The sequence below is a fragment of the Physeter macrocephalus genome, chromosome 6 (genome assembly GCF_002837175.3).
Source record: "Physeter macrocephalus isolate SW-GA chromosome 6, ASM283717v5, whole genome shotgun sequence".
In the NCBI taxonomy this organism is placed as follows: domain Eukaryota; kingdom Metazoa; phylum Chordata; class Mammalia; order Artiodactyla; family Physeteridae; genus Physeter; species Physeter macrocephalus.
The window spans coordinates 44,591,250-44,617,953 of record NC_041219.1 but is presented as its reverse complement, the minus strand read 5'-3'; the positions used below and the strand labels follow the sequence as shown (position 1 = coordinate 44,617,953).

Sequence of the window (26,704 nt, the reverse complement as noted above, 5' to 3'; positions counted from 1 at the left end):
CACTTCAGGAGTGAGTCAGATAAAAATGTCTGTGTTTGAAGTGCAAACGAGAGAAAATCAGAAAATTGTAAAAACACACAAGTTCTCTTTTTCTTCCTAAGGTTGATGATAGTCTCTTTTGGAGAAATCTTAATTAAACAGACAGATTTTCTATCTTGTTTATTTGAGGATGTGTTGGACTTTTACCAAAAAAGATTACTTATCCCCTTCTCTTAGTTTTTAAAAAAGAAGTGATAGTTTATTTAGGATGCTTCTGAAAATTTATGTCTTCCTTAAATACTTACACAGAAATTAATCAAGCCTGAGCTAGGAATTGAGAAGGTCAAGGAAGAGAAACAAAACTAAAAATAACAAACACATTTATTATGGATTTTAACATTTTTTTTTGTATGTGTGCAGTGTCTCTAGTAATATCTGATTATAGATTGTTGAGGCTTCAGTGGATCTGGATGCTCAATCAGGGCATCTTTTTCTAAAACTGAGTAAAGAAAGTAATTTAACCTTTTCCTTAAACTTACCAGCCTTACGAGGACTAAAATGTTGGTTTAGGGTGCCATGAGTTAGCTGTGGAGTCCACTAAGGACAATTACTTGTCTTAATAGTTGATGACCCTCCCCTCTTTTAGATTAACAAGAAAACAGACCATACTTCGATCTGATTCTAATGACTTGTAAGTTCTAAAAAGGATACAATCATCAGTTGATGATTCTAAGACTCAGTTTTCACTTAATTAATTTCAGGACATAACATTTTTATACATGACAACAAATCTTAAGCAAGAGATGTCACAGTGCAAGTTCCATTTTCTTATAGTAACTTGTCCACTGTCCATGTAATGCTTTATAATAATTTTATTTCTGGCCAAAGAGATTCAGTGATACTTTCAATGGAAACTTTTAGGTCTAGAAAGACCACCTATATTTCTTTGAATAACATAGGCCACCTATATTTCTTTGAATAACATAGGCCAGTCCCTTGTGAGAGATTTTCCCATATCAATCCTAGGAACATGTATATGGTACCCTCAATTCTGGCTGATGTAAGTGAGGCACTGATTTGGAAACTAAAGCTAGCTTTTTCAGACTGAATTGATCTTCTATAGACATTTAAAAAAATATTTAACTTACATATTGTTTGTGCCTTCCTTTGCAGGAAATTGATACGTTGTCAAGGTGGAGATTAATCATTTGTATTTGGGAGCAGCAGAGCTGGGGGCCAACTACCTCTCAAAGGTTTTATAAACCAATCACATAAACTTCTAATCCATTGCTCTCAACCCCCATCTCACCTTCAAATTTGTCTTACCTATGGCATTCAGGAGGCAAGTAAAAAACTTTGTGAAAAATTACTCAGATGCGGAAATAAAAGTCAGGGAAGCAACTTCTAATGACCCTTGGGGTCCTTCTAGTTCTCTGATGTTAGATATCAGTGACCTGACTTTCAACACAGTTTCTCTCTCAGAGATTATGAGTATGTTATGGCAGAGACTCAACGACCATGGGAAGAACTGGCGCCATGTATATAAATCCCTTACCCTGATGGATTATCTCATCAAGAATGGATCAAAGAAAGTTATTCAGCATTGCAGAGAGGGGTTCCATAACCTTCAAACACTAAAAGATTTTCAACACGTAGATGAAGCTGGAAAAGATCAAGGTACCAGTTGAAGAAGTTTATACGTTGTGCCAGTAAAGATTAAGAGTTTGGGAGGGGATCATTTTAAAGCAGGAGCTGGGAGAAAGTTGTTCTTAAATGTACTATCTGCCTTTCCTCTGGGACTGTTATGGTTTTCAGTTTAATCCTTTGTGTTGACTCTTGAGTGCCTTAGAGAACAGTATGTTGTTTTTCAAAAGGATGTGTGAAACTTACACACTTAGGTATCTGATAAAATGATGTCTTATAGATGATGACCATATAAGAAAGATGGTATGGTATTTGTCTTTCTCTGTCTGACTTATTTCACTTAGCATAATGCCCTTGAGGTACATCCATGTTGTTGCACAAGGCAAGATTTCATTCTTTCGGACATCGAGGGCATTATGCAAAGTGAAATAAGTCAGACAGAGAAAGGCAAATACTGTATGATTTCTCTTATATGTGGAGTTAAAAAAAAAAAAAAAGCTCATAGAACAGATTAGTGATTGTCAGAGGTGGAGGTTTGGGTGGGGAGAAATGGGTGAACTGATTTTGTTTTTGTTTTAGTCTAAATAAATTGAATTTAAAAATAAAGTGAAAAAAAATAAAACAAATACACCAAAAAAGTTAAAAAGTTGGACTTGAGGTCCTACTTAATTTAAATATGACAAAATAGTACTGAATAATTTTCCATGAACAGACTTCATGATTGAAGTCAAGGAACGATGTCCTTGGAGTTAATATGTTATTTTGGGGAGCTAATCCAACCTTTTACCCCCAGTACCATTTTGTAAAGATCAGTGTATCATACTAAGATATGTATCTCTTTTATAAGTTAAAAGCTTCAGAGTCTGTCATCAAATAGTGTTGTCATTCAACCTGGGGTTGAATCCTGACTCTGCTACTGCCTAGCTGTGTATCCTCAGGCAATTTACTAGATTACTTGAGGCCTCAGTTTAGCTCTCTGTAAATTGGGATAATAACAGTATCTGTCTCATACGATGGTTGTGAGGAGTGCAAATATGTTTGCCAGTTTTTCCCCAAAAGATGTCAGCTCCATGAGGGCAGGGACTTTGTCTGCCTTGCCCATTGCTGGGTCTTGGCTGGAGAGGAGCCATCGACATTTGTTGAGTGAGAGAATAAATGAAAGAAAGAGAGTGTATATACAAAATGGTCCAATTTTGTTTAAAAAATTATGTTTATGTATATAAGATAAGAGTTCATCAAGTGGTACTGGTAGGATTAGAGATGATTTTTATTTTGTTTTATATAAACTTGTATATTTTAAAACACATTTTATAATTAGACCAAGTAAAACCAGCGTGGCAATGTGAAAAAAATAGAACAAAATGAATAAAATAGGAGGCATGGTAATTTGATATAATAATGTCACTGTAATTATAATTAGACTGGAATTTAGTCATAAATGTAAGAAAGTGTTTCCAAAGACTATGGAATCTTCAAAAACTACGAAGGAAGTAGTTTTATGAATACGGAAATTTAGGTCATAACGTAATTTTGTCGGGGGTGGAAGAGGAGAAGTAGGGAAAGGCTGTACAGGATACTGAACTGAGAAGATTCAGTAGTGCCTGATATTCTGCAGTGGTAAAAGAATCAGCACTTCCTCCCCATCTAATGTAAAATTATAATTTGTTAAAGTGAATAGTCTTATGAATCATGAGAAGAGGATAAAATTCAGTGCAATCTCTGTGTTAAGTATACATTTTAAAAATAGTCTTTTTTAGAGCAGTTTTAGGTTTACAGAAAAATTATGCAGAAAGTACAGAGTTCCTACATACCCTTCCCCACCCACACATGGTTTCTCCTATTAACATCTTGCATTAATGTGGTACATTTGTTACAATTAAACCACTATTGATACATTATTATTAACTAAAGTCCTTAGTTTACACAAAGGTTCACGCTTTGTGTTCTGCAGTTCTATGGGTCTTGAAAAATGCAGTGTCGTGTGTCTACCATTCCAATATCATGCAGAACAGTTTCACTGCCTTGAAAGTGCCCTGTGCCCCACCTATCCATCCTTTCTCCCCTGCCCTGAACCCTTGGCAACCACTGATCTTTTTATTGTTTTTATAGTTTTGCCTTTTCCAGACTGTTATATAGTTGGAATCATTCTGTACGTAGCTTTTTCAGAATGGTTTCTTTCACTTAGCAATATGCATTTAAGATTCTTTCATAAGATTCTTTTTACAGCTCGAGAGCTCATTTCTTCTTTTTTTTTCCTTCACTTAAAAAAAAAAAGCTTTATTGAGATGTAATTCATATATCATACAGTTCACCCATTTAAAGTGCACAATCCTATGGGTTTTGGTGTATTATTAATTTTTAAAATTATGATAAAATAAATATAACATAAAATTTGCCATTTTAAGTGTACAGTTCAGTCACATTCATTACATTCACACTGTGGCACAACCATTACCACTGTTTATTTCCAAAACTTTTTCATCACCCCAAACAGGAGCTCTGTAACCATCGAGCGGTAACTCCATGGCTTGATCTAATCTACTTCCTGGCTCTATAAATTTGCCTGTTCTGGGTACCGGATATAAGTGGCCTCATGTAGTATTTGTCCTTTTGTGTCTGACTTATTTAACTTACCATAAAGTCCTCTAGGTTCAGCCATGTTAGAGGATGTATCAGAACTTCATCCTTTTTGTAGCTGAATAACATTCCTTTGTATGTACTTACTACATTTTGTTTATCTATTCTTCTGTTGATGGGTTCTTGGGTTGGTTTCACCTTTTGGCTATTGTGAATAATGCTGCAGTGAACGTTAGTGTACAAGTATCAGTTTGAGTCCCTGCTTTCAATTTCTTTGGGGGTATACTTAGGAGTGGAATTGCTGGGTCATATGTTAAGTCAATGTTTAGCTTTTTGAGGAACCACTAAACTGTTTTCCTTAGCAGCTGTACCATTTTACGTTCCCACCAGCAGTGTAGGAGGATTGCTATTTCTCCACATCCTTGCTAATCCTGTTATTGTCCATCTTTTTTTTATTATTATAGCCATTTTACTAGATGTGAAGTAGTATCTCATTCTGGTTTTGATTTATGGTTCCCTACAGACTAATTATGTTGAGTAACTTTTCTTAACCTTGTTTGGCCATTTATATGTCTTCTTTGGAGAAATGTCTATTCGAATCCTTTGTCCATTTTTAACTGTTTTGGTTTTTTTTTTTTTAATTTTAAAGTTCTTTATATATTCTGGATACAAGACCCTTATCAGATAGGTGATTTGCAGATATCTTCTCCCATTCTATATAGGTTGTCTTTTTATTTTACTGATTAAATTTTGAAGAAGTCCATTTTATCTGTTTTTCCTTTGGTTGCTTGTGCTTTAAGTGTCATATGTAAGAACTCATTGCCTAGTCTAAAGTCACAAGGATTTACACCTATTTTTTTTTTTTTGTGGTACGCGGGCCTCTCACTGTTGTGGCCTCTCCCGTCGTGGAGCACAGGCTCTGGATGCACAGGCTCAGCGGCCATGGCTCACGGGCCTATCCGCTCCGCGGCATGTGGGATCTTCCCGGACCGGGGCACGAACCCGTGTCCCCTGCATCGGCAGGCGGACTCGCAACCACTGTGCCACCAGGGAAGCCCAAGCAGGATTTATTTTTGTCACCATGTCTCCATCACTGCTAAAACCAGCCCTGGGTACTCAGAGAATGCCCCTCTGGGTTGTATTTTCAGAAGCAGCATCCCCAGAAACTAAGTTTCATGAGTGCAGGAACATTTTATGTGTGCTTCGTCCATGCTCCATCTCCAACATTATAACAGTGCCTATCATATAGAACATGATGAATAATTAATAATAGTGATACTACAGGGGAAAAAAATTCAGAAAACAAGTCACAGTAGTTGGGAAACAGGAGAAATTTATTTTCAAATAGTACATTAGTTAACATTTTCAAATAATGTTCTCAATATGTTTTTCTTCAACTTCCAGACAGCTTTTCAGGTGAAGTAAATTTAAAGCAATGAATCTAATTATTAATCTCAAAAACTTTACAATAAATACATGATTTTCCCTGTGTTTTCAGACTTTTGGGACACTGTATTATACTTATTGTAGTTTTTTTTGAGGTTAACAGTTGGACACATTACTTTATATTTCGAGATATTTCACCTGAAATACTGGAGGTATATTGTGTGGTAAAGTTCTTTCTTTCCTGTATGGTATCTAGTTGTTTGAGCATTTTTAGATCTTAATAATAGAGCATTTCCATGTGTGGTATCTCATTTGATCCTTACAAAATCTTATGAGGAACGTAGGATATGTCTTATCTTTCTTACAGAGATGATGAGTTAACACTCAGATTAAGTTTTTTAGGTAAGGTTGCACAGCTAATTAATGGCTGAACATGATTAAAACATATATATCCTAATACTGTTCAGTTCTATTCTATTATCATGCTACACAGCCTCTCTTAATTTTTAAGGAGTTCTTAAAAATATCCTAACAAAGTTTCATTTAGCTACCAGAATGAACTTAATTAAAATTGTCTGAAAAATACCTGGTTGAATGTTTCATACTACTAAACAATTTATTTAAACAAATTATAGTATTCTTTTTATAAAACCAATTCAGATTCTCAGAAATGCATATTTATAACTTTATGTACTGTTTTATTCTCAATTAGATAAGTCATGAAATTGCAGTTAATTTCACTTAAATGGGCCATTTTACATTTATATAAAGTAAATATATATTATACACATATATTTAAACTAAAGGTAGATTTTTAAAAGGTACATTTTAAAAAACAAATTTTCAGTGTTAAAAAGTTAGGTTAAGCTATTTTACTAGAAGTAGCATGCCTTGATGACATAAGTGCCATTTTAGTTTTCTGCTGTCATTATCAGTCATCTAATTTAGGAAATTAGATAGTTCACATTTATGTTGATGGCTGATTTTGTATAGGCTGCTTCTCTGTGTGTCTTCCAAAACTCGAGGATGAACCCTTACCATTCACCTACCCATTTGCTCACTGAAGTCGTAATGTCTTGGAGTAAGAACAAAGCCTTTTAAGCTATAGTTAAGAAATTAAAATGTGAAAGGTAAATTTTCTGGAATGTGTAATACATTTGTTTATATTTACACTAGCTTATAAATGATTAAAATCAACTTTTTTTGAGAGGGAGTTTGTTTTTTGAGTTCAGGTACTCTTAGAAGGAGAGAAAAACTCAGGTATTTAGGCTTAGAGAAAGAGGAAGCCTGGGCAAGTAGGAGAGAAAAGGAATGATAGGGATTTTCTTTTCAAGGCGCCTGGAATAAATTGAGTAGAGACAAGATACCTGGAAAGAGAAAGTTCAAGAAAAAGAAAACATTTCAATGTAAAAAAATTATTTTAGATCTTGGTTAGCTGTGTTAAGGCTCTAAAAGTCAAAAAACTAAAATTTGGAGGTATTACTTCTCTTACAGAAGGGACTGGATGTGGGGAGTGGAAAGCAACAGTTCCTAAGCAGTGTGATGTAGTGACTGAGCACTGTGGAAAAAACTGTAGCTTCAAAGGGCACAGACTTAATTTTTTTCTACAGCTGTCAGACAGCAGTAGTCAGAATTCTCTAACCATTGAACTCACCTGCTAGATGTTGGTGGCTTGACTAATTAATGCAATGTAGCTGATCTATCGAGAGGCGGGTTACTTAACACAATGCTGCCGAGTTCATTTATAGCTTCCGTGAGCAAATGTGGTTTCCTATAACAAACATTTTTGTAGTCTTGATGAACAAATGAATTTCCTTTAACAACCATATTATAGACTTTTGGGTCATCATAAGCCTGTTATGTTATTGTTAAAAGTTATATTACTGTGAGTTTAAACAAAACCTTTATACCTAGTTCAATATTTTGGATTGTCTTTTGCTCCTTTTCAAAAATACAGTCATACTGATAATCATAGTAGCAAGAAGCAAATCATGAATTTGTATAAAGTTAACTGTTCCCGTCCAGCCAGTCTTCCCACAGTGCTCTTTGTTTATTGTACTCATATGGACAGCAGACAGTAAACACAAAAGGGCCAGTAACCAGGTTACGACTTCAGTGCTGTGTCAGCAGAATCATTCTCAGGTTCTCATCAAATAAAATAGCTTGCATTTGTATACTAAAGTCAGTCAAAGAAATTAAAGTCTATATTTTGTTATTTTTTTAAGAGCCAATCTCTCTTTTCTAGTTTATCAACTTTATGACTTTGGGAAAGTTTCTTACCCACCCTAAACTTTCTTTTCTCATCTGTAAAATGGACTTTGTAAACTCTGAGGGTGGTTGTGAGGATTAGAGATAATGTCTGAAAGTCAGGCACATAGTAAGTCATAAGTCAATGTTAGGTAAAAATATTAGCCATTGACATATTTTTACTTTTATTATTTCCTGCAGTGTATATTCACGTTCAAGTAAAGCTTCATGCAAAATGCACCAGAAGTGCTTTCCCACTGCCTGTGGAGTTCACCCATCCGTAGCACCTTGTCCACACGTCCGTGGTAGCACGCATGGCTTTGCTGTAATGACTTATTTTACCTCAGTCCCTTCACTGGACTGTGGCGTTTGGAGGGCTGAGATTACTTTAGTTGTATCTCTGTTTCTTCACCTAGTTTGTGGAGGTGTCGAATAAATGTTTGCTGACTGAGTGGCCAGTGGGCTCTTGTAGGCCCAAAGAAGGGATTGGTAGCTTTGAGTTTCTCTTTATCTTACATGTTCTTCTGGTTTTCTACAGTGTTTCTCGGTATAGTTTTATTTTTATTTATCCTGCTCGGTGTTTGGAGATCATTTTTGACGTGAGGATTCTATGGCGTTTCTGTAAAATTCCCAGCTCTTTCTGAATATTGCTTTTTTAGTGTGTGTGATTACTGTATTCTTCTTCTTTTGAAACTTCTTCTGAGTGACTATTGGGGTCTTGCAATCTGTCCCTTATGACTTTTAGTTAATCTTGTTAATCTTGTTGCCTCTCTGTGCTGTATTTTGGAAAAATTCCTTAGTACTATTCTTTGATTACCAATTCTCTCTTCAACTGTTAGATTTTGGAGTTTACCTTGGGTATTGAGGGTTTTTTCTTTTTAATCCCAGTGACTATAGCTTTCATTTCTAGGATTTTAAGTTTGCTCTTTTCATATCTATCTGTTCTTGTTTCATTTCTGTCTTTTTGTTTTGTTTCATAATTTCATATTCCTTGTTGTGAATGTGATTCCTGTGTTAATCTTTATTTAGTATTTATTTAATTTCTGTCCTAATACTTATTTAAAATCTTTGTTATTAGATTTTTAAATCTTACAATAATATAGAATATTGATTTATAGAAGATCCTATAGAATCCTATAGAACATTGATTTCTTTTGGAGTGAATTTATGTTTTAATTGCTGCATTTATTGACCATCTTAAGATTTTTAAGAATCTATTTTGGAATTTTAGTTTTCAGGCTTATTTTGGGTGAGAGGTTCTTCCCCAGCTCACCATGTTCACTTTTCCATTTATGCTGATTTTTCAGTTTCCACCTCCAGTACAGCATTATAAAGGTAGCTCAGGGGTCATGCCCTGTGATGATATGAGGGTTCCACAGATTCAGTTGCTGAGCCAGGGGGTGGCTTAGTTGAGTTCCAGGCCTTAGGGCTGCGTTGTGTCCTTCTATTCCCACAGCTACAAATATGTTACAGCCCAGGAAGCAATTAGTGGCTGGTTTTGTTTTGTTTTTCCTTTTCCTTTTTCTTTTCTTTCCAGCCTTCTCTCACAAGCATGGATATCCCCTAACATCAAAGAGTGAGACCACCTCTGGTTCCCTAACACCTAAGGGGCTGAACTCCTGGCCGCCAGATCAAGAGCCCAGCAGCCCTGTGGCTTGAGCCCTGTTCAGTGCTTTTTCATTTCTCTGATATTTCTGGTTCTTGGAGGTTTTTATCTTGTTTTTCAGAACTGGTGATGTCTATTATTGCTGTGCATTTGGAACAGAGCAGAAGGGCACTTTGAAGCATGAACTTACTGTGACAACTTGACTGAAGGTTTTTTATGAAAATAACTTGATCAGCTATACTGTTTGGGATACTTCTCCTCTTCCTCCGCACTCCACCCCATCCCCACCCCTGAAGGCACTGTGGAGGGTAGATCGGAAAGGAGACTGCAGATAAATAAATGATTTAGAACATCACAGGCCTGAACTAAGGGAAATGGAGAGGAAAGCATGGAATTGGAAGATGGTTAGTAGGTGCAATCAACAGACATGGCTTACTGAGTCTGGGGAGGTGAATGTTCATCTTTCTGGCTTAGAATGGAAGTAAAACTCGCTGAGAAAGGGATATAGGAAGAAGAGTAGATCTTGGCAGGTCAGTGGGTCAGGAACGGAGAGAGGAGTATTATGATGTTTTATAACAAGAAGCCCAATATGTGTTTTTTGGTTTTAAGTCTGGTATGTGTCTTTCTTGCTGATTCATCTCAGTGCCCAATATCTTTGAATTTACCATATGTCCAAATCTCGTTACATGACATTCAGTTGTGAATTTATATAGACTCCTCCCCTGCGTTTAGGAAATTTTTCCTCAGCATATTATTTAACAAACATTTCTTAAGTATCTCTGAAGTGAACAAGTACAGTTCTGGCATTTGTGGATGTTATACTCTAATGGAGGAAAAAGACATTTATCACATAGGCAGTTACAAACTGTGGAAGCACTCTGAAAGACAAGTGTAGGTGCTATGAGAGTGTGTGAAAGCAGGGCCTGACCATCGAGTCCCTGATGTACATGTAGGGCGAGGCGGAAGAGGGGTTGTTATCTCTCAGTAGAAGGCTTTCCTGAAGAAGTGGAATCTGGGCTGTTCCCTCTGCCAGGTGCTCTCTGCCTGTATGTCTGCACAGCTGGCTGTTTCTTGCTATTTAAGACTCAGCTGACATGTTACTTCCTCAGTAGGACTTTCCTTGACTGCACCCTGAATTGAAGTTAGCATGTCCCTCTGCTTTATTTCCTTTAGAGCATTAATTTTTATCTGAAATTATCTTCATTAGGGACCTTGTCTCTTGTTTCCTCACCTGTGCCCGCACTACTTAGAACATTTCCTGAAACTTAAGTGTTCAGGAAATGATGAAATGACTGTAAAAGTTAACATCCTTGGGAACTGGTCTGTTGCATAGTTGATCTAGTGATTTGTATGTCCTTGTCCCTTCAGTTTGGGGGGATTGCTCAAATTGGCTTTTTCCTCATTCATTTTTCTATCTTGTTGATCCTCCCCTCACTCCATTGTGTCTTTCTAATGGGGGTTGCCAGTGGTAGCATCCCACCCTCTGGCCACGGTGATGAGTGTATGACTTTCAAGCTGGGCCACTCAGTGCCATTCTCATGGATGTTTCAGATTTGAATAAATGAAGAGGGGTACTTCTCAGGTGGCAGCATGTGAGGTGTGAATCTGGAGCTGTCTGCGGTAATATCCACATCCAGATTGAAGAAGTCGACCTGCGAAAGGAGAAAATAAAGGCATTACACAGGAGGAAGCAGAGGTGGGAGGCGGAGGGTCCTGGTAGTTTTCCAGTCTCTGCTTCATTTGTATCTGAGGCCCAATTGCAGCCCCTGGTTTTCCCACGGCCAGTTCAAATTGAGTTTCTGTCACTTATAACCAAAACATTCCCAATTAAACAGTATATAGCTTTATTTTTATTTTAACCTTCGCCTCAACCAACAAGCTTTTCATCTTGATGTGTTTTACATAGTGTCTTTGGATATTGATCTCTTACATAGTTTAATTTCTTATTTCAGAGAATCTGTTTTCTCCCTCCCTCCCTCTCCTCTCTTTGTCTGTCTCCCTCTCCTTGCCTCCTTTTCTCCCTCTCCCCCTTCCCAGTTCCCTTCCCTAGCCCCCCTTTTTTCAAACACAAAGCAGTTGTTGCCTAAGTTTATTCTATTTTCGGTACTATTCTATTTAAGTACTATGTATTCACTCTTTTTTGAAACGTACTGGTAAGAAGTAAGTAGATGCCATCTTATTGCTATTGTTATTATATATCTCATCCCTGTTATTATTTATCTCAAGCAGGTTTACTGGGCTCTTAGATTTTTTTCACTTTCAACTTTGACGCTTTAAAACATCCAGGTTCCCGCTCTCCAGCATCTCGAGGGTGGTGGGAGGTAGCTAGGGCAGTGGGCAGCTTTGAATGGGAAGTTCACTTCTGGGTGATTTCTTCTCTGTTTTCTGTAAACTGCTGTGGCCCCACCATCCTGATGCTGCAGGGAGGAGCCCTCCATCATTGACTGGCATTCTGCTTGACGTACCAGCTCGTCCCTTTGAACTACTGCAGCTGTCCTCAAATTCCACCAATCCTTGCAGACTCCAAGTAGAATATTCCACATCTGTCCCATAATTTCTAGTTGTAACCTTTTCTAATTAGGAGTGTTGTAAGAAGTTATTTCAGGCCAAGCAACTTTCTCAGGCAGCTAAGTGGTAAATTGTCAATTAGTATTTTTCATCTATCTGGCTCCATTTGTATTATGTCAAGGAGAAAACTGAGACTTTTTTGGTCATTTGCTCCTTTATTGATTCATTCACTCAGTAAATGTTTATTGAGCATTTACTATGTGCCAATCACTCTTCTAGACACTAAGGAGTCTCTGCCCTCATGGAGCTTGTATTCTAGGCAAGAAAACAATAAACAAGTAAACAGATAACTATATAGAACAGTATTAGGTAGTGATCAATGCCAAGTTGAAGAGTAAAACAGGGTAAGGGAATAGAGGGTGAGGGGGGTGAGGCTATTTTAGAGAGGGTGGGCAGAAGGAAAGCTGCTGTGAGGAGGTGACATGGGAGTAGAGGCCTGAATGAATCAGGGCTCTGGTCATCCAAGAGTCCCTGGCAGAAGCAACGGCCAGCACTCATCTCTAAGGAGGTAAAGAGTGTGGTGAGACTGCAGAATAAGGTGGCCAAGGTGGCTGGAGTAGAGGGAGTGAGGGGGAAAGTGGAAGGAGATGAGTTCATGAAGCGAAGAATGGGAAGGTAAGTCCCCCCACCAAATCAAGCTATGTTAATTATCCGGGAGGAGGTAGTATCTGGTGTGTTGTCCCCAAAGATGGATAGTCACAGCGGGCTTCTATCATGCACCAGAGTGGTAACCCAAAACACGTGGGATTTTTTGGTTATTGACTGCAAGCCAATCTTAGGAAATTAAGAGTGCTGAGAATGATGTGGTTTAAAGCAGTTATCAAAGAAGTTTGGAAGGAAGAAATGGCTAAGAAGTGAGATTAGATAAATAATCTTGGAAAAGATGGCAACTTGAGCAAAGGTTTTTTGACGTTGTCCATATCAATCTTAATGAAATGACTGGCACTTAGAGAACATTGGTGGCCCCTGCCATCTAAATATACCCTGAATTTGACTATTTCTCACTACTTCCACTACTGGTAAATTATAGCTGGAAATATTAACACTTTAATTCATCACACTTGGAGCCCAAAGTGAGCATAGTAGTGAATCTTTAGGGACTTTCAGTTTACTTCTGGAAAACATGAGATGTCAATATGAGTTGGTCCCAAGGTGTGGAGAGGTGTTTCCTTTATCATTTCTCATGGGAGATGGTTGAGAATAGTACTAGTAATACTACATATTTGAATGAGTATAATTTTATATCTGTGAATTAACCTGAACAGATATGCTTATATGGTTTTCAGATAGGAAACTCAGGCTTAGACAGACCACCTAACTGGCTCAGAGTCACTCCGATGGTTAAGGACAGCAGCATTATTAGAATTCTGGTCTTAGACTGTCCTCTGGCACTCTATTAATGGCATCACGTTATTTTGATAAGCTTTTATGTCAGAGACAAGCCAATTGCCCTCCCTTCTCTTGTCCTACCCTAATTGTATCCCTAAGTTATACACAATGTTGATTGTGTATATACACAATGTTGTGGGTACACCTGCCCATCCATGTCCATCCATCCATCCATCCATCCACCCATCTTTGTATTTCTCTATCTGCTTCTCTCTTCCATCTACATATATAATGGTTTATTTTCCCCTATGCTTTACAAATTTGGATCATGCTATGCATGTTACTTTAAATCTTTAGCCATATGTCATGGTCATACATCTAGGTCAGTACATCTAGATCTGATTCATTCCTCTGTATGCCTGTATTGTTTGATTTATTGAAGAGTATATATTGCTTTCAAAAGGAAAATCCAATACCATATTTAAGGTGAAAAATGTAATGCCAATGTATGATATGATTTCATCATATGTTTATTTACTTCTTAAAGCATAAGAAAAGGAGTACAGTTATTGACAATTCTAATGAAACTTAAATTTCCCTCTACATTTGCTAGAGGACTTTTTGCTGTGCTTACATTTTCATTTTTTCCTAATTTTCCTTAGAATAAAACTTAATCGTAGCCTTAATTAATATTTTCTTTTCTAACCCAATTAATGTATTTTTCAGGTTATTATATCCGGGAAAAGTCTAAGCAAGTTATAACGTTGCTGACGGATGGACAGTTGCTGCATAGAGAGAGGGAAGTAGCATGTCGGACTAGACGGCGTACCTCCTACTCTCTGACATTTCCTAAAAAGGTACCTGGTACGGGTAACTCACCGACAGCACGTGTTTTTGCTCCCGCACAAGAAATCCCTGCTTCAGAGAAGAAGCATAAGCTTCTTAAGGTTGCAAGGCTACATAATAAAAGTACGTATAATGGGCATTGGCCTAGAGTGCAATAGGTATCATTTAAGAACACCTAAAACATATAAAACATTAGGTTTTAGTACTGAAGCACTAATACTGTATTAGAACTACTATTACTGTATTAGACATTATACTGTAGAGAACAATGATGAAAGATACTATTCAGTAGAAAATTTTATGACTATTTTCTCAGTGTGTTTATCAGGGATTCAAATAAAATGTTTTTGAGCTTTAAAGGTATTAAACTAGTGACTACCCTATTTGGCATCGTGATGCAGTTTTAAGATGTTAATCATAACTGGAGAGTGAAGAACTGTTTTCTGAGACTAGGGGTCTGGGTGTGTGTGCATTTGCACTATTTGATCCTCCAGATGAAGAAATTGACATTTAAAAAAATGTGCCTCAAAATTCTGAAAGTGCTCTAAAACTCTTCTAGGACAATACCCTGTGTTATATAACCCTTTCCTTTGCCTAAAACTTTAAATCTGGACTACTGAACCTAAAAAAGAAGGCACTTATTTATAATGTTGTAATAGAAATCAGCAGGAAAATGCAGTTATCTTTTCTACTGAATTTGCTAAAACATAAAGAAAAGTCATTTTGCTCTAACTTCTCTAGTACAAACCCTGTTATTAAATTGTGTGTAAAGAATGGACAGTTTGAGGAAGCAAAAACATTAATGATATGCGACTTACGTAACTGTCCCTTGAAAGGAACTACACTTCGTGCTGTAAGTGAGGGGTATAGTAGGAGTAACATAGAGTTAAAAGCATTTTCAGAGGCCTGCCTCCCATCTTTATCATGTAATTCTATTAAGCAACATCTTGAAAGGGAGATATTCCAAGTGTCAGTTAAATATTGAAATTTAAAAATGTTAATAGTAATACCAACACAAACCCATCCTGCTAAAAATCATTAAAGTACTACTCTAAGTCAGGAGTTCTCAAATGTTCACTCAATTTGTACTTGTATGGACTGGGGCAGTCGAAAGACAGTAAAAAAGGGGGGCATTGTAATTACAATAGTAAATACCAACCAAATGCTTCTGAAAGTCGTGGAACCTCTTTCTTTAGGGTACCCAGTACTTTGAAATAAATCTCGAGAGAGACACATTCTGAAATTTTCTCATGGAAGCCTTAAATTCAAACTGATACTAGAAAAAAGTAACAGAGTAAAATAACCAATTATGACTCATCCAGAGCTTCTTCACCTCTTTTGCTACTTCTCTGTTACCTTTCTTGTTCTTCCTTCTTCCATTTCTTTTCCTCTTCTTTTCTTTCATTATAAACATATTTATTAAATTTATAATTTGAAATTTGGATATCTAGCAGAAATTTGGAGCTATAGCAGTGAGTAAAACAAAGTCCCTTTCATCATGGAGCAAATATTCTAGTGACAGAGATGGATATTAAACACACATAAACAAAATAGATATAAAATATTATGTCAGATAGTGTCAAGTCCTATCAAGAGAAGGAAAGCCGTGACAGGACAGCGAGTGACAGGGATGCTTTATTTTAGGTCAGGTAGGGAGGGAAGGCCTTTTGGAGGAGGCAGATATTTAAACAGAGACTTGTATGAAGTGAGGGAACAATCCAGGTATATCGGGTGTTCTGGCAGAGGGAACAGCAGGTGCAGACTCTCTGAAATGGGAGCAAGCTTGGCTCACTTCACTGTAAGCTTAGGAAGTGAGTCCCTAAATTGCTACAGACGTAGCTCAACTCTGAGCCATTATTATGATTCATATAAGAAAATCTAGCTTATTGCTTTATAGTCACTGCTTTTAAAAAACCCAAAATGGTATTTCCCAGCTTGATAACAGCTTCTTATTCACTAGGCTGAGCTCTGAATATCTTTTGACTATTAAAAAAAAATCAATCTACTTGCAAATGAAGAAGTTTTGCTACAATTAATTTTTTTTCATACCACAAACATGTGCTGAGTACCTACTTACTATATGCCAGACACTGTTCTAGGCCTGGTAAGCAAACTGGGTGTATTTCTGCTCTCACAGAGGTTATATCTAGTGATGGGCTTTCAGTCTGTTTCAAAAAATGGTGTTTAAAAAGAGTTTTGGTGAGTGACAGCATCGTTGAAGTGCATCTGTAGTAAGATTTAAAGTGAGTAGTGAATGTTTGGATATAAAACTATAGTAAGTTTGTTACAAATCTGTTACATTATTTTAAAATTTCATTTATCCATTACTGTGTATAGTACACATACATAGTAGACATATAGATGTGCGTGTTTGTGTTCAAAAAAGAGAAATTAGAGTAAGTAAGCTTGGCAGTAAGTACTAACCATATCCATGTAGGCATTTGAATCTGAAACTGTATTTTAAAAGAAGAAAGAAAACTGACAGTTCCGTTGGGTGGGGGGAAAATATGAAAATTTACTAGGGGGGCATTATTAATGGGTTAGGAGAAGTAGCAAATGAAAATTTGGAGGTGGGTAGATCAGTTAAAATTAGGTGCACCTACAAGTGACAGTATTAGGCCACACAATTGGTAGTGGTGTAAACATAATAGGAATTTCACTCTTCTAAAATAATCCAGAGCTAGGTATTCTAGGATTGATATGGCTCTCCATGATGTTAGGGCTCTTTCTGTCTTGTTGCTTCACCAAACTCAGCATGTAACTTCCACTTTATGATCCAAGGTGGCTGCTCGACTCCAGCCATCACATCTGCCTTCTAGCCAGTAGGAAGGAGGAGGGGTTGAAAATATGAATGCCCCTTTCCTTTAAGGACATTTATGGAAGTTGCCCGTGACATTTTGGCTTACATGCTACTGTTTAACACTTAGTTACACAGACGCTCCTAGCTTTAAGAGAGGCTGAGAAATGTAGTCTTTATATGAACCGACATGTGCCCAGATGAAAGAAAATCTACTGTTAAGGAAGAAGGAGAGAATAAATATAGGAGACAACAAATAGTCCCTACCATAGTGGGAAAGAATACAAGAAATGAATTAATCATGGTAATATATGGTTGTCAGATTAAAAGACATAGAGAATATAAATTTTAATATGTAGAAAAATGTGGGCAGATAATTGAGAGTACTCAGCACAGTTTATAAAGGACATAATGAACAGTATTTGGAAATTTCAATTTTATATGACTTGCAACTAGGATCCATTGTAGGCCTTGGAGAACAGAAGGGATGTTTAGCTTAGTCACAGAACTTAGCTTTCTTATTACTGAAAACAGCTGTTGGTGGGAGATAATTCTTACTGCTTTGTGTAGACATGAAGGAGATACAAATTGGAGGGAAGCTTTATAAGAGACAGTTATTTCAATCCAGGCATCCAGGACCTGATCTAGGGTTATGGAAATGAGGGAAAGGTAATGTTTAAAGGCAGAATATAGAAAGTAAATGGGTAGGTAGATGATGTATTGGAGAAGAAAGGGAGAAATTGAAAATGACTCTAACATTTGAGTTAGAGAAAATGGAGGCAAGTGATGGGATCATAGAGGTAAATTTCCATCAGAAGGAATTTAAAGACTCCTCTAAATAATTTAGTTATAATGAAATGTAAAATTGCATGCATTGCTAGAAATCTGATACCCTGGCTTTAGGATCCAGAGCTGAAACAGCTGTGCCTCACTTCTTTGTGGTGAATTAGCAAGGGAAAAAAAGGTGCTTTAGAGAAGGTGTTATACACACATCAGTGCTTCTACTTCTTTTTACCTGTTCTGGATGTTTCCCCCATGTTAATTAATTCTGGTAGATAGCTTGGGTAGTTCTTGTTTAAATGATTTTGTTGTTCGAAGGAAGAGATGAGCTGAAGGATAATTGCAGCTTGATTGGTAAGGCAGAAAGCTATATAAAGCACAGTGGTAACTCAGCTTCTCTGAGCTGTAAGCATCAGACTTAGGTCCTTTCCTTAGAGGTAATAATTATAAAAACTATCACCAGAGACATTGCTTACAACTAGACCAGCAAAGCATGACCTCTGTGGATCATCCAGTCTTCCATAAAGAGCTCTTTACTGGCATTATTCTTTGCAATGGAACTTTACCTGTATTAGAGAAGGATTACTCTGGCCTATGGTAAATGTAATAACATTCTACATCATGGAAATATTTCCCTAAAAATGGTATATGATTCCTGTTGGACCAAAAGTTAAACTTCAAAGTTTAACTTTTGTTGTCATACTTTAAAAATTTTTTTTCATTGATTTTAATATCATATTAGTTGGAAAAGATTCCTCACAGAGAGCAACATACGCAATAAACACATGGGAGAGGTTCAGTAATGATGAGATAGAAACCTGTATTTCAGTTAGTCTCTTTAATATTACTGATTGGGGGACAGGGCTGACCTCTTTTCATATCCGCTTAGCTTTCCCCTATTTTGAACCCCATGATGTGGCTGATCAACAGCTTCTACTGTGGCTAGAAGTGTAGACTCTGCCATTTTCTTGTTCATTGGTGTTGCATTTTGGCATTATTTTCAATCCGGCATCATTTCACTATGTGAATCTCTAAACCACTTGTCCATCGGCAAAGATTATTTCAGCTAAAACTAGATCATATAATCCATAATGTCCTTTAATCAAGCACATGTATATGATCCTCCATCTTAAAACAAAACCTTCTCTTGACCCCAAATTCCCCTCCAATTATTACCCCATTTCTCTGGGCCCCTTTACATCTCAACTCTCAAAAAAACCCTGCTATGCTCAATTTCTCTTTTTCTGTTCGTTCTTGAACCCAGTCAGGCTTGAGTTCTTACCATCCTACCATAATAACATTTGTCAAGATCACCATCTTACTGGAGAAGTATCACACAGCTGCTTATCAGTTGTCATACTTTTATAAGCAAAACACCAGTGTTGATATTACTTCCTGCAGTGAACTTTGTACTTAGAGAGTTGATGTAGAGTCATACTTGGTTGCCTTATCACATACAGTCTCAATGGCAGGGCTTATGGTACAAATGGTGGTTGCTACTAAAACATTTACATTGGTGAATGTTCAAGCAGTGATTTTTTTAAAATTTAAAAACAAATGTATAAAAAAGAAAATAATAATAACTTATACCCCTACCCACCCTAAACCAACTGCTGTTAATATCTTAGAATATTTGCTTCTAGTCTGCTTATTTTTCTTCTTTTGTTTTTGTTTCAGAAAAATCCCTCTATTCTTGTAAAAAAAAAAATACAGGCCCATTGTAAAGAATTAATCACTTCCAATCCCGTCACTCAGAAATAGCCATAATTAATATCAGATGAACATAAATTCTAAGCATCTTTCTAGCCATCCATACATATATGTATAAAGATGAATAACTAGAAAGAAATTGTTTTTATAAAAATGGAATTGTACTAGATGCTAAGTTTCACTAAAAATATTTCAGGTCTACTTCTGGCAATAACACTTACTAGGAGCTCCAAGAAACTCATTTATTGCACAACAGTCAAAGACTAGAAATGATACACTGAGACATTTCTGGCCTCACCAGAGGTATGGGAAGTCCCTAAGGATCCCTCCTAAAATTTTTAATTAATTAATTTAATTTAATAAATGAAATAAGAACAGGACATGTGAGCTCAGGTGAAAGTGACTTGGAGCTGGTGCCTGTGGGACACTGCAGGTGACTGTAGAGGTTGAGTTGCTTAAGGGCAGTTATTAGTAGTTAAGAAAATGAATTTTGGGCCTGCCTTTAGCATTGGGAAGGAAAGCATGGGATTACTGTGCTGAACCCAGACCCTCAAGAGGGGGCTGAATTGATTCTGGGTAGTTCTCTCTGCAGGAAGAAAACCTGTTCAATTCACAAGTTAGGTCCATAGGATTCCCACCAATTAAAGTCAGGCAATGAACTCACAATCTGTCTCACCAAACGCAGGAGAAAGTAATTAGCAAAGAACATATCTAGTCCCCCACAGACTGTAGATATTAGAAAGGTTGAATACATAATGTAGAAGAACTATGTATTTAAATATTTAAATAAATAAAGGATGTAATCACAGTGTTGATAATGGGGGAGGCTATGCATGTGTGGAGCAGGAGGTATATGGGAAATCTGTACCTCCCTCTCAATTTTGTTCTAAACCTAAACCTGTTCTAAAAAATAAAATCTTTAAAAAAGACATATACGAAAGCATAACTGTCAAAACCAGACTTGCACTTTTCTAAATTAATCCAATTATTCAAATGTCAGTTATATCTCTCACAGCTTGGGTCCTTGGGCTGAACTAAACTCTTAAGAATTAAAACTGTTTTACTTCAAAAAAAAAGATTATCAGGAATGGATGTATGAATTTGAAAAATGGGTACTTACAGAAATGAGAAATACCATCGAAATAAAAAACTTAATTTAGTGAACTAGAGGATATATCCAATGTAAATAGAAAATATGAAAGCAATGTTTAGACATAGAGGATACATCTACAGAGGAATGACTGTTACCATGTCAGTAAAAGTAAACTCTTCTCATCCATTACAATGGAGGCCGAATGACAGTGTTACAATATATTCACAGTGCAGAGAGAAAATAACAGCCTATATTTGTGTACTCAGCAAAACTATCATTCAAGGCTGAGGGTGAAAGAGTCATTCTCAGATAAGTACAAAAACTGAGAGTTTACCACCATGAGACCTATAATTAAAGGATATACTTCAAAGAGAAGGAAAATTATTCCAGAAGAATGGTTGGAGATGTAAGGGGATGTGATTAACAAATAGTCAACATGTATATAAAATAAAATAAACACTTTCTGTGTAAAATAATAATGTCTAACTTTAGAGTTTAAAAAAAAGACAACTAAAATAGTGGATAACCATGGGAGTGGGTCTACAGAATTATAGTATTCTAAGTTCCTTGTATATTTTGAGAGATGGGTAAGAATATTATTTGACGTTAAACATTTAAAGGTAAATGTGCATGATAAACTTTCCAGGGTAAATGCTAAAAGAAGAGAAGTAGAGTGTGTAAATTCCAAAGTAGCAAGAAAAAAATGGAATGAAAAATATTTTTTAATTTTATAAAGGGTAAGAAGCGTAGATAAAGTGGGGCAAATGGAAATAAAAAAGTAAAATGGTAGAAATTAGTCCAAATATATTAATAATCACAATAAATATCAGTGGGTTAAATTCATCTGTTAAAAGGCAGAGATTATCAAATTGGGGAAAAAGAAATCCAGATATATATATATGCTGCAAGCATAAGTTCACATAAAGGTTGAAAGCAAATGGGTGGAAAAAGATAAACCAGGCATTATACTAAGGAAGCTAGTATAGATACATTCATATCAGACAAAGTAGAATTTAAGCCAAGAGCATTATTAACGAGAATGATAAAAGGTTTAATTCCCCAGGAAGACAGAACATTTCTAAATGTGAATATAACCAATAAAATAACTTCAAAGTATATAAAGCAAAAATTGGTAGAACTACAGGAAGAAATGGAAACATCTACCATTATAGTAGATGATTTCAAAATCTCTCAATTATTGATAGGTCAAGTAAATAAAACATTTTTTAAAGTATGGATTTTATAATTGATTATATGTTATAAAGAAAGTCTTAACATTTCAAAGAATCTGTATCATGCAGAGCACTTTTTCTAGCAAAAATGCAATTTAGTTTGAGTATTAAAAATGTAAATAAAAAATTTCCATACGTTTGAATGTGGAGGTATTCTATTTAGAATCAGGTAGAAGAAAAAGTTCCCATTCTCCTCTATTCAGTTTTATACTGGAGGTTCTAGCCATGACAATAAAACAAGTAAGTGAAATTTAAAACATAAGTATTGAAATGGAAGAAATAAATTTATTTGCAGATGAAAAGATTTTCATATAGAAAACTTGAAAAGATCTACAGACATATTAGAAATAATAAGAGAGTTTTAGCAAAATGGCTGGCTGTAAGGTCAAAATAAATTGTTTATTGAAATACTCAAAAATATTAAGTATCAGTTGTCTCCAAATTGCATAAATTTAGTGGAGGGTTTCTCAAGCTTGGTACTATTGACATTTTAAGTCAGATAATTCTTTGATGTGGGGACTGTCCTGTGCAGTGTAGGATTTTCAGCATTATCTCTGGCCTCTACCCACTAGATGCTATTAGCACACATCCCTTCCTTTTGTGAGAACCAGAAGTGTATGCAGACATTGTCAAATGTCCCCTGGGGGCCAAAATTGCCCCCAGTTGAGAATCACTGATTCAGTGCATTTACAATCAAAGTCCCAAGGGATTTAAAAATTGAATTTGATCAGCTGATTCAAAAAATTTATCTGAAGGGATCAGAAGCTCAAGCATATCCAAAATGTTCCTGAAGAAGAATAAGGTGGAGGACTTGCCTTTCTAGATAACAAGAATAAAGCAACAGTAATCATGGTAGTGTGGTATTGATGCAGGGATGGGTGCATGGCCAATGGAACAAACTATAGAGCCCTGAAAACAGACCTGGGCAACTATGTTATCTTAGTATATGACAGAGGTGGCGTTTCACATTGGTGGGGAAAGGATGAACTGCTTAATAAATAATACCAGGGAAATTATTTATCCATATTGAAAATAATGAAATTAGGTCTCTACCTCATATCATGCACAAGAACAAATCCTGGAGGAATTAAGAACTTAACAGTGAAAAAAACAAAACTTCAAAATGTTAGAAGAAAATATAGGAGAATCTTTTTCACGTTGGGATAGGGAAGAATTTCTTAAACATAACCCAAAACGATCAAACTATTTTTTAAAAAGTATTTATAACTTTGACTATTGTGGCAGGCAGAATTCTGTGAATAAATCCCAATGACCCTCACCTTTATATAATGCCTTCCCCTTTGAATGTGAGCATAACCTGTGAAGTATGATGAATTATCACTCCCATGATTATGTTACATTATATGTCAAAAAGGGAGTATCCAGGTGGACTTAATGTAACCACATGAACCCTTTAAAAGCAGAGTTTTCTCTAGCTGGTGTTAGAAGAAGTCAGAGAGATTCCAAGAGTGAGAAGGATTTGATGCACCCTTACTGGCTTGAAGATGTAGTGATAAGGAATGTAAATGGTTTCTAGAAGCTGAGAGTGATCTCTGGTTGCCACCCATCAAGGAAATGGGGACCTCAGTCCTACAACCATGAGAAACTGATTTCTGCCGACCACCTGAATGCTCCTGGAAGTGTTTTCTTCCCCCAAGTCTCCAGATGAAAGTCCAGCTTGGCTGACACATTGATTTTGGCCTTGTGAGACTCAAAGAAGAGAACCCAGTCAAGCCTGCCTGGGCTTCTGACTTACAGAACTGTGACATAATAAATAGGTGTTGTTTTGAGCCACTAAGTTTGTGGTAATTTTTAGCAGCAATAGAAAACTAATAAAACTATATTAAATTTAAGAATTTTCTCCTCATCAAAAAACACCATATAAAAAAGTGAAAAAGGTAGTTACAAACTAGGAGAAAATTTTCTGACACGTATAACTGACAAGGATTAGTTTCCAGAATATATAAAGAATTCCTATAAAACAAGAAGAGCCTATTTGAAAAATATGAAGGAGATATGGAAAACATTTCCTAAAAGAGAGGAGGAGATATGTAAGGCCAGGAAACATTTTTTTTTAATGCTTAACACTGTGATGTTATATAGTAGCAACAAACAATTATAAAATGAAATATATGAAAACACAATTTACAATAATTTCAAAAACCATCTAATGCCATATTGTGAGGAATTTCCTTCTGTTCCTCGTGCTACATTTTCTTCTACATTTGGAATCTTTTTTTTTTTTGGCATACCATCTATTGCTCTCTTCCTCCTCGTCTCTTTTCTTTTTTTCTACTGGAATATATTTATTTAGTTGCCAGGTCATTTCTTTACATCTTGCTGATGCTCAGACAGCTCTGACTAGACACGGTTTTGAAAGCAATAGAGAATCCTGGTTAAGCACTCAGGTTCTGGAGCCATACTGCCTGGATTGGAATCCTGATTCAGATTGTGTGGATTGTATGACCTTGGACATGCTGCTTAAAATTTCATGCTGCCATTTCATCTTCTGTAAAATGGGGATAATACAGCTCCTATTATAGAGTTCTTGTAAGAAGTAAATGGGTTAGTAGAGGTACTGTATAGCACAATACATTTTGGTGGTTATTTGCTCAGGTGTGATTTCTTGACTCTTTGTACTATATCTGAGACCAGTTTGTTTTCTCCACCAAGTTGCTGTTTGTGGGCTATTTATTTTATCCACTTTTCTGGAGCAAGGAGGAATGGGGGCCTTCATTAGGCCATATGCAACCTTGTTTAGAATACGGGACTTCCGAGTGTTTTGTACAAGATCCTGCTCATTCTATCAAGTTGGGAAATGTGCCCCATTCCCATCAGGTGGGGAGATACCCTCAGCTTCAGATCCTTCACCCAATTCAATGTGAAACTATGGCTTTCACTTTCATTTAAGTGTCAGCATCGTTATTTACTAACTCTGTTACACCTATTTTTTTTTCTTTAGCTGTTTCCACCTCTTTTCAGTCATAAGGAGGGAAAATAGCATTGTCCATTCAGTTCCCTTTTTTTCCAGATATGAGAATATTGATGAGAAATCTCAGAATCTCATCAACTCACCGGTATCACCTTTGGGAGAGAGGGGATGTCCTAGATTTTTTTTCTTTTCTTGGCCACCAGTTATTATTTTTTTTTTCTTTTAAAATTACCTTTAGGTCCATCTGTTTCCATGTCAGATTGCTGCTGTAAATTTTTTGGATTAGCTTTTTTTTTTCTTTTTTCATCTTTATTGGAGTATAATCACTTTACAATGTTGTGTTAGTTTCTGCTGTACCACAAAGTGAATCAGTTATATGTATACATATATCCCAATATCCCCTCCCTCCCACCCTCCCTATCCCACTGAGGGTAGTTGTGCACGAAGGCTCTTAAAAAGAGAGGGCAAAATCCCTTGATAAAGCAGTTTTGATGGTTTCTAATATATTTTTTAATAGATCTTTACTGGAGTATAATTGCTTCACAATACTGTGTTAGTTTCTTTTGCACAACAAAGCAAATCAGCCATATGCATACACATGTCCCTATGTCCCCTCCCTCTTGAGCCTCCCTCTCATCCTCCCTATCCCACCCCTCTAGGTCATTGCAAAGCACCAAGCTGATCTCCCTGTGCTATGCAGCTGATTCCTCCAACTCCATTTTTCTTTCTCAGCATTGCTTTGGCTATTCAGGGTCTTTTGTGTTTCTATACGAATGGTAAAATTTTTTGTTCTAATTCTGTGAAGAATGCCATTGGTAGCTTGATAGGGATTGCATTGAATCTGTAAATTGCTTTGGGTAATATAGTCATTTTCACAATATTAATTCTTCCAGCCCAAGAACATGGTATATTTCTCCATCTGTTTATGTCATTTTTGATTTCTTTCATCATTGTTTTATAGTTTTCTGAGTACAAGTCTTTCGCCTCCTTAGGCAGGTTTATTCCTAGGTATTTTATTCTTTTTGTTGCAATGGTAAATGGGAGTGTTTCCTTAATTTCTCTTTCTGATTTTTCGTTGTTGGTGTACAGGAATGCCAGAGATTTCTGTGCATTAATTTTGTATCCTGCAACCTTACTAAATTCCTTGATTAGTTCTAGTAGTTTTCTGGTGGCATCTTTAGGATTTTCTATGTATAGTATCATGTCATTGGCAAACAGTGACAGTTTTACTTCTTTTCCAATTTGTATTTCTTTTATTTATTTTTCTTCTCTGATTGCTATGGCTAGGACTTCCAAACGATGTTGAATAAGAGTGGCAAGAGTGGACATCCTTGTGTTGTTTCTGATCTTAGTGGAAATGCTTTCAGCTATTGAGATGATCATATGGTTTTTATTCCTTAATATGTTAATGTGGTGTTATCACATTGATTAATTTGCATATATTGAAGAATCCTTGCACCCCTAGGATAAATCCCAGTTGATCATGGTGTATGATCCTTTTAATGTGCTGTTGGATTCTGTTTGCTAGTATTTTGTTCAGGATTTTTGCATCTATGTTCATCAGTAATATTGGCCTATAGTTTTCTTTTTTTGTGATATCTTTTTCTGATTTTGGTATCAGGGTAATGGTGGCTTCGTAGAATGAATTTGGGAGTGTTTCTCCCTCTGCAATTTTTTGGAAGAGTTTGAGAAGGATCAGTGTTAGCTCTTCTCTAACTCTTTAATAGAATTTGCCTGTGAAGCCATCTGGTTCTGGACTTTAGTTTGTTGGAAGATTTTTAATTACGGTTTCAATTTCATTACTTGTGATAGGTCTGTTTATATTTTCTAATTCTTCCTGGTTCAGTCTTGGAAAATTGTACCTTTCCAATAATTTGTCCATTTCTTCGTGGTTGTCCATTTTATTGGCATATAGTTGTTTGTAGTAGTCTGTTATAATCCTTTGTATTTCTGCAGTGTCAGTTGTGATTTCTCCTTT

General features: G+C 36.3%; 1 protein-coding gene across 1 annotated transcript in view; it reads left to right on the top strand.

The window, feature by feature from the left end:
* The first annotated feature begins 1,307 nt into the window (after positions 1–1,307).
* Positions 1,308–26,704, top strand: part of ENTHD1 (ENTH domain containing 1) — a 94,012-nt gene continuing 68,615 nt past the window's right edge. The window contains exons 1-2 of the mRNA XM_007102329.3: positions 1,308–1,656; positions 14,063–14,305. Of these exons, the coding sequence (XP_007102391.2) occupies positions 1,308–1,656; positions 14,063–14,305 (592 nt within the window). The remainder of the gene's footprint in view (positions 1,657–14,062; positions 14,306–26,704) is intronic.